The 11,999-nt window shown below is 36.2% G+C and overlaps 1 protein-coding gene across 1 annotated transcript; it reads left to right on the forward strand.

Annotated features, from left to right (window-relative positions):
* Window positions 1-5,658: 5,658 nt before the first annotated feature.
* On the forward strand, window positions 5,659-8,981 carry LOC115928045 (zinc finger protein 501-like; the record flags this gene model as incomplete). The annotated part of the gene is made up of 1 exon (XM_030994616.1): window positions 5,659-8,981. A coding segment is annotated over one exon (1,452 nt), but the record flags the coding sequence as incomplete, so codon positions are not given.
* Between the last annotated feature and the right edge of the window lie 3,018 nt (window positions 8,982-11,999).

Consider the following 11,999-nt stretch of genomic DNA (forward strand, 5'->3'; position numbering starts at 1 on the left):
ATTATCTTTTGTATTAAAAGTGATTTTGTTTAATATTACCTGTATCTGTAACTCATGTTATTGTATAGTAAACCTATGGTACACTATAGGATATCACTACCATTCTATTTTTGAATAAGTTGCATTATCATTTGATATGAATATTCAATTATGTAAAAATGTTATGATCGAGGCTCTGAATTGTCGTATTAACCTTGTATTGTCACTGCATGACCAAGTACAATCGGAGTACTATTATGTAATACAATGGATTCTATTCATCTCTGTTTTTATGTAACATTATGCTTCCATGTGAATAACATTCCATGTGCACATAATTTTGTTAGTGGTTCTGCAAATGACTTTGTACATCAACCTTATTGTAGGACTTGCTTCTTGAAAAGAAGAATTCCATATAATGCTAATTATTCTTGTGCAAGTTTTTCAACTTGAACTTTTAAAAGCAGGTGATATTCACCCTATTCCAGGGCCAGATAATAATAAATTTAATACCATTCATCATACACCTACCGTGACTAATGCCTACTCTGAACTCAAGTCCACACAACATGTATATACATGTAAGTATAATACAGCTGAGTTTCGGCAGTGGAAAGACAAGTTAACTGAATTACTACATGATGTTTTAAATGTTATCACATCATGTGGGCTTCAACCTTTTATACCAAAACGCGCAGGGGAAATCAAGGTGGCAAACGTAGAAACTGTCACCGAAACGAGTGTAAGGCATCACTGCCTCACCGTTCAAAGGATAAACTTGTTCAACCACAACAGAGTAACTCCTTTTGTATAATAATAATAATATGAAAAATTTATGTAGCGCTTGTGACAACAGTTTCAAAGCGCTGTACATGTACACAAATCAAAATTACTTCAACAAAAAAAATCAATATTACTAATGGAATTAACAATACTCAAATTACCAAGAAAACAAAATATTACTAACATAACTTAACAAATTATCATTACTTAAATTAACAAGAAGATCAAATATTACTAACAATACTTAACAAATTAACAAGAAGATCAAATATTACTAACAATACTTAACAAATTAACATTACTTAATATTACTAACATTACTAATGAAATTAACAAAACATGTAAATTCCTTGGAAATTAACACATTATATCATTATATCAATAATAGCATAATAATTATTTGTATGATTAATACCCGCCCGATTCATAATAAAAACTCTGAATTCAATGACTTTGTTATGACCTTGACATTTTTGGTGTATGTGAGACATGGTTGCATCACAGATAAGAGAAAGTGGTGCTAATTAGGTAGTGACTTCAATGCTAAATGTACAATTAAAGATAATCTTAAAATTTGAATGAAAATGGACCATTATTCATGGTACAAATTGGAAAAAACTGATCTGATCGATTCCTTAATTCTCCCAAATATATCATTACAATTTTAATTACATTTTAGGTGAATGGAAATCTCACAAAGCAATAAAATTGCTATTCCATTCCAGACATTTAAGTGTTGACCGATTTTTTTATAGCCTGTTCTATGTCTCTTTTTCATGGAAAAACGGTTGGGAAAATTCAAAAAGGGTTGGGAGAATTTACTGTTAATCACTGTTAGAGGGTGTCATACATTGACGACTTCAAAGAAAACCATAGATATCTTCGTGGTTTGAAAAAAAAATCAGGATTTTTTGCATGTCAGAGGGTTAGTACAGTAGAAGGAATATAGTAAGTAACATTTATACAAAAATTAAGCAATTTTTTTCATCAACCTTCAACAATGTTACCAAGTCACTTTAAACAACATATTCAAGTCCCAACACACATACATGGCCACACTCTGGACTTGCTAATCACTCGCCAGTCAGATATAAATAGTGTGACAGATGTAATGGTTGTGGATGGTCTTTCTGACTATTCTGCCATAATTTGTAAGTTGAAATTAATAAAACCTCCTGCTGCAAAGAGTGTGATACACACACATAACATTAAGTCCATCAATATTGTATCATTTATGGAAAGAATCACTGAACTATCCAACATAGGAAATTGGAGCGCAAATGGCTTTTATATCGGGCCTAGAGTCTAGAAATATCAGAACCAGCATCAGTTAGTGCAGTTAAGTGTTCGCGCTGCCAAACCATCATATAACTAGTTACAAGACAGCTTTTTAGAGTTGCAAATGTTCTACTTAACAGAAGTAAAAAATCTCCCCTTCCTACTTATGTAAATCTTGCAGATCGTTTTAACAATTTCTTTGTGGAAAAAAATCAGAATGTTAGATCAGCTCTTACTAATATCGGAGGGTTTGAAATTCCTTTGATTACAGAGAAGACACTAGATACGCTATCTCCAACAACTCCTGATGAGATTAGGTCAATCATAATGAGTTCACCTTCTAAATCCAGTGAACTTGACCACATACCAACATTGCTTATGAAACAATGTCTTCCTGCTATTATACCATCAATTGTAACTATAATTAACACAAGTCTTGGTTCGGGGATAGTTCCTGACAGTATGAAGATTGCACCAGTGCGCCCCACCTTGAAAAAATCTAATTTGGATAGTGAGTGTCTCCAGAACTATAGACCTATCTCAAATTTGTCATATCTATCCAAACTCACAGAATGAGTGGCTTTCTCACGTCTTCGCACATATCTTATTGAAAATAATTTAATTGATAATTTTCAATCTGCCTACCGCCCGCACCATAGTGTGGAAACGCTGCTAACTAATCTTGTGGACGGTATCCTCTCTGAAATGGATAAAGGTAATGTTAGTTTTCTTGTGCTACTTGATATGTCAAGTATACTTTTGACACTATTGACCACACAATACTTGTTAAGAGACTACAGTCTCTTGGGGTTACAGGCACTGCGTTTTGTGGTTTTCATCATAAAAGAACCCAGTATGTCTCTGTAAATAATTCTCAATCTGACAAAACTTATATTTCATATGGTGTGCCACAAGGGTCCGTTGGTGGCCCGTTAATGTTTTCTGTCTACCTTGAGCCAATCTGTACAATAATTAGAAAGCATAATATAAAGTATCATTGTTATGCTGATGACATTCAGCTTTTCATTTCTGTACATCCTTCCTCAGATGCAATTGCCGATGCTAGGAGAACTTTAGAAGCCTGTATTGATGACATGAAAGGCTGGATGGATTCCAACGGTCTTAAAATAAATGAAAATAAAACTGAGTTTATCATTTTGGGCTCTAAGAATTCTTTACTGAGAGCAAATCATACTCATTTAAGGTTGCATGTAGGTGGCAAAGTTCTAAAGCCAGCCTCAAAGGTCTGTAACCTTGGTGTGATATTTGACAATAATATGTCATTTATTGAACATGTATCTAACATATCAAAGTCTGTGAGATATCAACTGCAGAACCTTGGGTTCATACGAAAATCTTTGACTAAAAAAGCATGCGAACAATTAATCCATGCATTAATCTCATCTCGATTAGATTTTTGTAATTCTATTCTATTTGGACTCACCAAACAGCAGCAAGACAGACTGCAATCCCTCCAAAATTCCAGTGCTAGACTCTTTACTTTCACACCAATAATGTCCTCTATTACGCCTATATTACGCTCTCTTCACTGGCTACCTGTCCAGAAAAGGGTCCACTTCAAAATTATGTTACTTGTTTATCGGGCTCTCCATAGAATTTCACCACAATATATTAAAGACTCACTACACCCCTAAAATCCAACTCGTACCTTAAGATCTGGAAGTGATAATTTGCTGCAAATTCCCCGTACCCATCATTCATGGGGAGACCATGCTTTTTCACATGCAGCAGCCAAATTATGGAATAAGCTTCCCCCATCACTTTGCTGTCTTGCAACATACTCCACCTTTAAAGATGGTCTTCAAACTTACCTATTCCATCTGTAACTCAGTCTTTCCTTAACTTGTATAAGTTTATTTTACTAAACACATAATTGATAAGTTATTTGTATATACATCTGAAATTAATTAGTTATCACCCTTTAGTCTCATTGGGCAGAGCTGAGGATTTAAATGGGTTAAATAAATAAATATTGCAAAAATGTTTACTTTACTTGTTTAAAAAAGAACTGTTGCTGAGCTAGCGCCATGAGCGTCCCCGGACGATGTGTGCGCTCTATAAGTTTACAGTATTATTATTATTATTATTATTATTATTATTTATCATTCTATTAACCATCTCCTCCTGTAACCTTAATACATTTTATTTCATCCCATCCCAATCATCACCTTGTATATATAGGAATTATTAAATTTTATACAGGATTGCCACGCCTTCAAGCTGAGCTCATATCTGTCATCAGACTTGACACTCCTGGCGCTCCCGATTATTACTGTGGCTTTAATTTTCTTCTATTTTGTAACAACTCTTGTCTTTTGCAATATGATTCAAGCTTAATTATAATTGGATGATCACCTTTACGTGTTGCTAAAGAAGGGTCGCCAACTCGATGGCTACCGTCTATATCTTGCTCCTGAAGATCAACTTTAATTCGCTTACCTTCTTCACAAATGAGAGTATTCAATTTGGTGTTTTCTCCACGCTTCTCTATGAGACCGAAGATTCTTTTGCAGCTGTTCGAGAACACTGCTCTATCTGTTAACTTGACGTTTCAGGTTTGACATTTTGTTGAGGCTCGTATCAGTTCACTTAGAAGATGTTTGATGGCTGTCTCCCTCTCATTCACCTTCATCTCGACATCCATCAAGGTTGATTTTGCCTTCTCTGATGAGGTGCGAAGGTACTGAAATTTGTTGCGAGTTCATCATAAACTTCAGTTATTTTAATATCTGACTTTCTGAGACTTTCAATAGTTATGAAGCATTGATCATGATGATCAAGTTTCTGGTAAATGCCATCAAAGTTATTTGAGATTTCATCTAATTTGCTACTACCATTGTTCGATAGTGCCTCCTTGGAGTCCCCACTGTCTAGGAGCTCCTTGATAGCTTGATGGTATTGCTGTCTGTTTGGGAGGCATTGTAGTACTACTAGCTGGCCTAGCCCTAGGGTCGACACTAATTACTACGTCACCACAATCACGATTATCACACCGGTATTAGTATCAATGCATGTACGCAGTTCACTTAACGTTTCATCAAGTATGGGACCGTAGTAGATTATTTCAAAGATCCAACAATATCTATCAACAGTTTGCACAAGAATGGTAGCTAAATTCAATATCATTGATTCATAATTGTGTTACCATTCCGTATTCAGTACCCATTCATTCATTATGTTAAACAGATTTTGCAGTTCTCTTCCTCCTTTTTGGCAATATATTCTTGTAGAAAGTAATTTTATTGTCCAAGTTTTAACATGAGTCTGCAGTCATATACCGTGTACATGAAAAAATACTGGTATCTTTCTTATTTTCTGGATGTCTGCACAACAGTTTAAACCGAGTTTGGATAAAAACTATAAAATCAACAAAACTGCTGGCAAGTTCCCAAGTTCTCTTTGGGACCAGATATGGTTTAATTCATTTGACTTAATACATAGAAAGCAAAAATCATCTATTTAGATGCATTTTGCTTGGTCCCATCAAAGACAACTTGGACGAAAGTCAAATTTTCTTTGATTTACACACATTTCAAAGATTTCAATGTATCCTGTCAAAATTGATGTATGCAAAATTGACTGTATTGAAGGATTTAACCATTTCGTGATAGTCTGCATCTAGGCAGACTGGATACGCCTGGGGATATTTCTTTACTCTACAGTGACTTTAATTTTGATTTTGACACTTTAATACCAGAACTTGACCTTCTCTTCAATAGGGATGTAATTACCGGTACTTTCTTTTCTTCCCTAGAGTTGGACAATGGACAAGACAATATACAACCACATATAACAGCATGCAGTGGAGAGAAGACACATCTGTGTTTACATTGCAGTAAGACATTGACAGATGAGAACACTCTTATACTACATCCAAAAAAACACCAGGTCGACTATGAGCTTACTAGCCACCTTAGAACACAAACTGGAGAGAAAACTTTCAAGTGTTCCCAGTGTGATGAGCGTTTTCCCCATAAAAGTTCCCTCATTAGACATTTAAGAACACACAGCCTCAACAAAAAGCCTCAACGATGTTCCCATTGTGATAAGACGTTTTATCAAAAGAATGAGCTTACTAGCCACCTTAGAACACATACACGAGAGAAACCATTTAAGTGTTCCCAGTGTGATAAGGTTTTTACTTGCCAAAGTAATCTAGGAAAGCATCTAAGGACGCATACAGGAGAAAAGCCTTTTCACTGTTCCTATTGTGAAAAGTTTTTTTCTCAAAGAAGTACCCTTATTAGACACCTTAGAAAACATACAGGAGAGACACCCTTTAAGTGTTCCCAGTGTGATAAGGTTTTTACTTGCCAAAGTTATCTTACTACCCATTTAAGAACACACAGTGGAGAAAAGCCGTATCGATGTCCCAATTGTGATAAAGGATTTTCTGAAAACAAGAATCTTACACGTCACCTTAGGACACATACAGGAGAGAAACCATTTAAGTGTTCTCAGTGTGATACAGGTTTTGCCGAAAGAGGTACCCTTATTAGACATTTAACAACACACAGTGGAGAAAAGCCTCATCAATGTTCCCAGTGTGATAAGGTTTTTACTTGTCAAAGTTATCTTACTACCCATTTAAGAACACACAGTGGAGAAAAGCCTTATCGATGTCCCAATTGTGATAAAAGATTTCGTGATAAGACTACTTTTACTAACCACCTTAGAACACATACAGGAGAGAAACCATTTAAGTGTTCTCAGTGCGATAAGACATTTTCTCGAAAGACTTTTCTTACTAGCCACCTTAGAACACATACAGGAGAGAAACCCTTTAAGTGTCCCCATTGTGATAAGACATTTTCTCGAAAGACTATTCTTACTAACCACCTTAGAACACATACAGGAGAGAAACCATTTAAGTGTTCTCAGTGTGATAAGGGGTTTTCTGTAAAGACTAATCTTACTGCCCACCTTAGAACACATACAGGAGAGAAACCCTTTAAGTGTCCCCATTGTGATAAGACATTTTCTCGAAAGACTATTCTTACTAACCACCTTAGAATACATACAGGGGAGAAACCCTTTAAATGTTCCTAGTGTGATGAGGGTTTTCCCTATAAAAGTACCCTTATTAGACATTTAAGAACACACAGCCTCGATGAAGAGCCTCATCGATGCTACCATTGTGATAAGAGATTTTCTCAACAAAGTACTCTTACATGTACCTCTCATGTAAGGACATACAGGAGAAAAGCCTTATCGATGTTCTAAGTGTGATAAGGGTTTTTCTCAATAGGCTAGGCTTACTAACCACCTTAGAACACATACAGGAGAGAAACCCTTTAAGCATTCCAATTTGTGATACAAGTTTTTCTCCAAGAAGTACCCTTATTCGACATTTAAGAACACACAGTGGAGAAAAGCCTTATCGATGTTACCATTACGATACCAGTTTTTCTCAACAAGGTGATCTTAATCGTCATTTTAGGACACATACACGTACTAGAAAAAAAGAAGAAAATGTTTCGATTGTAATATGAGATTTTCTATCAATTGGAAGTTATTAGCCAGCTTAGATATATTACAGGTGGGAAACCCTTTAATTAATCCGTTTGCGATACAGGTTTTTCTGAACGAGGTCATCTAATTTGTCATGTTAGACACACACACAAGAGAACAACCTTATAAATGTCGTGATTGTAATAAGAGATTTCTTTTTTTATAAAAGGATGTTACTAGCCACTGTAGAACACATACAGGAGAGCAACTCTTCAAGCGTTTCTTATAAAAAAAGGAATTTTCTGATAAATGTGAGCTCACAAGGCATATAAGAACATAAATGTTAAGATTGTATTAAGAGATTTTCTTTTAACAGTAATCTTAATAGTTACTGGAGAAAAGCCATTTAAATGTTTACTTTGTTCTAAAAAGGGATTTTATCGTTTATACAGTTCATGATCTTGCTAATTGACCAATAACACACACAGTAAAAATGCGACATAAATATTATCATTAGAACAGATGGACAGATTACTAACAAACTCATGACATGCGTGTATATTGCAGAGCCAATGAACTGATTAGATTTAAGGGTCATGAGGTCAAAGATCAAAGGGTCATACATATATATGAAAAAGAGCTTGAGTCACGATATTCTGAGAACCTGTTAATGTATTACAATCAAACTTGAATATTTTAAATTGCTTCTGTTTTGGTTTGTAAATCGCTCTATTGCCCAGGGGGGAGTCGAGGTGAGGAGCCCCTGGAAGCTCAGGGGTTTTAGGCATTTAATTATTATGGTCAGAAAAGCGTATTTAGATACCTTATTTGTGACACTGGCAGGTCACTGCCAGGGGGCTGAGCCCCTTGAAGCTCAGGTTTTTTTAAAGCATTTAATTATAGTCAGATGACCAATTGAGGGGCCCGTCTTAGGGCCCCTGGTGGGGTCTGAAGGCCTGGCTGTAAATTTTGGATTTTGATATTTTCCAACAAACGCACTTACCAAGGAAATTGAGAAAAAAATCCCAGAAAATCGTGTCATTTCAGCAACATTTGTAAATCTCTAGAGGTATCGAATGAGAAATAAACCTTGTTTGAATATTATTTGGGGGGGGGGGGGGAGGGGGCAACTGCCCAAAACCCCACCCCAACCCGTCAGTATGCCAGTGTTGAGGGGATCATGTCTTCTCATCCATATAATAAAAAAAACACACGCTTTCCCATTCCTCTCACAATATTTCCACGATATGCGCCTATTGCTATTATCAAATCCTTCATTGGTAAATATATGGGCATGCAGAATATTTAGGAAATTCAATTTCTGTTTACTCTCCTTTTCTTTGGATAGAATATAATTTTTGTTGTGATTCAATTTTTATTGTATTTTTGGTTAAAAAATACATACCATCTTCACTCCTTTACCGGTGATTTGTTTTTTGTGGGGCGAAAATGCGTTTTACCCCACCCCCCCCCCCACACATTTTTCCCTGCCCCCCCCCCCCTTCCCCCCCTTCTCCCTCACCTCCGGCGCCTCTGCATACATATAAATGTCCAAAATTAGGAACCTTAGAACACATACAGGAGAGAAACCTTTTAAGGGGTAACCTCGCTAGTCTTAAGGACTACAATTCATAACGTGTAACTTCCTATACATGAAGAAGCGCTATTCATAAAACGGAAAGGAGGTCACTATTCGTAATGTCATAAGGACCGTTATTCTTAAGGACCGCTATTCATAGTGTGAGGTAAGGGTCGCTATTCATTATTTATATTGAGGGTCATTACTTGTAAGGACAGGCCCCTACTCATAATACCAAATGAGGGTCGCTATTCATGAACATGAAGAAGGGGCGCTATTCATAATTTATATTGGGAGTCACTACTCATAAGGACCGCTATTCGTAATTTATATTATAATAATAATAATAATAAAAACGTTACTTATAAAGCGCTTACCACCGAAGTCTCTAAGCGCTATACACACAAAATAGACTGATATACAATTACATCTTATACAAAACTAAAAATGCAAATAAACCTACAAATAACAATACATATAAAATACACATCAAAGTGAACAGAGATAATTAATCATCGAACGCAATTTTGAATAAATGTGTCTTGAGACTAGTTTTGAATAGGTTAACGGTTTGACAGTTTTTTACATTTAAAGGTAATTTGTTCCAAAGTTCAGCAGAAGCTTTGCGAAAGGAGCGATTACCATAAGAGAGAGTTGACACAGAAGTAGATACGAGGTTTAATTGTGAAGATGACCGTAAATTGCGTGAGGGGTCACTACTCATAAGGACCGCTATACATAATACAAAATGAGGGTGATATGTGTAAGACTATGTTGATGTATATATTTTCAGTGTCATGAATGTAGATTTCAGCATCATGAATTCATGTAGCAAAATTGTGTGTACTGTGAATTTATCACAAAACTTCAGGAGGGGGGGGGGGGGGGGGAGGGGGATATAACAAATGGCATGCTTGAAATAGGATTTCATTTTGCAAGCTAAATGTACCCCCAATTTTGTTGGTACATGTACTTCATAAATGATCAATTTCAATTATTCTATTCTCAATCCTCCCTCTCTCTCTCACATATGGTGCACCAACAGGCCTACTGTATATTCTATTTTCGGATCGAGGAAGCGATATCTTTTCTCGTATATGATGTCACGTTTTCCCAAGAAGACATTTGAAGGGATAGTATTTATTTTTGTAAGTTCACTGTGGAAAATATATTTCTAGATAGAATGTAACATAGATACCGGTATTGATATTTCTCTTTTGTATCTTTTATCAGATTTTTGTTTAATATTACCTGTATCTGTAACTCATGTTATTGTTTAGTAAGCCTATGGTACACTATAGGATTTCACTACCATTCTATTTTTGAATAAGTTGCATTAGCATTTGATATGAATATTCAATTATGTAAAAATGTTATGATCGCGGCTCTGAATTGTTGTATTAACCTTGTATTGTCATTGCCTGACCAAGCACAATTGGAGTACTATTATGTAATACAATGGATTCTATTCATCTCTGGTTTCTTGTAACATTGTGCTTCCATGTGAGTAACATTGCATGTGCACATAATTTTGTTAGTGGTTCTGTAAATGACTTTGTACATCAACCTTATAGTAGGAGTTGCTTCTTGAAAAGAAGAATTCCATATAATTGCAATGACGACCTTCGTCATTGCCTTGTTTTCGTTCACATTCTGCCCCATTAATATTCTCCTCCTTGTTTTCCTTATCGTCCGGAAATCGCATTCGTTTTGCACGCAGTGCTTGTGATTCCTAGTTAGGTGCTTTGCTCATGTCCTTTTCCTTTCAAATTTCATAGGCATCATCTCTAGCATCTCATCAAGGTCACCTACTTTTTCGATTTTCGAAATCACTCATGCATAACCATCCAGGCGCCATTTTGTCCATTTCTGGTCCATTTTAAGGCCTTTCTATCTTCCTTCCTATCTCCACTATCCTAGATCCTACAAACTTCTAACAAAATCCTCTAGATAGTCTAAGAGATGTTCTTTAATCTGCGATGTATAACTTGCCCTTCAAAATGCCATCTTGATACTCAAAATTCAAATCTAAAACCGACTCCGTCAACAATCTCTCATATTCTTGAAAAATGGACCCCTAAAAAAATTTATTATTATCTGGCCCTGGAATAGGGTGAATATCACCTGCCTTTAAAAGTTCAAGTTGAAAAACTTGCACAAGAATAATTAGCACTAGAAATGCAATCGTGTCACAACGATGTGCGTGCAATGACGCCATGTTTCTACATGTCAAACGAAAGAGCTTCTCTCGGACTATCCAGAGCGATTTGTACGAAGTCTGTAGCTTCTGTGATGTTAGAGATAGGTAGGGCGAGAGAAAGGCCTCAACAGTGACCTTGATGGGATGGTAGTGACTATATGCCTACGAAGTTTGAAAGAAATTGGGATAGGGGAAAGGACGTAGAAAGGGCTCGCAAGCACTGCGTGCAAAAACCAAGGGGATTTGGTGCATGTTCGTCATTGCAATACAGATCGTTCTGGGGGTCAAAAGCGTGAACCCGATATGCCCCATAGACAATGCGTGTAATGCATGAGCGGAAAACGTACAGGATCTGTATTATGACCGGAGTTAAATTGTTTTTTCTCTCTCTCTTTATGTCTTCTTATGGGCCGTATTTGGTATCATTAGAAAGAGAATTTCATGATTGTTATTGTAAACCACTCACTTTTTTTCTATGATAATCCTATCGAAACACGTGATGTAAAATAGATTTATAAGACAAAATGGCGTCTTAAATGGCCCCATTGACCAATTTTAAAAATCCGGCCAAGAGGTGCCCTGCATATTGGAACTCGGCATGTCACTGCAAATTTTCAAGGAAAAAAAAGGACGTTTAAGGGGCGAAAAGCAGTCCGAAAAAATGACGTCATAGCCGATACGTGTTAGATTCGGGCGGAAACTCGGCGG

This window comes from Strongylocentrotus purpuratus, unplaced genomic scaffold (genome assembly GCF_000002235.5).
Source record: "Strongylocentrotus purpuratus isolate Spur 01 unplaced genomic scaffold, Spur_5.0 spur5_scaffold_21, whole genome shotgun sequence".
Taxonomy (NCBI): Eukaryota; Metazoa; Echinodermata; class Echinoidea; order Camarodonta; family Strongylocentrotidae; genus Strongylocentrotus; species Strongylocentrotus purpuratus.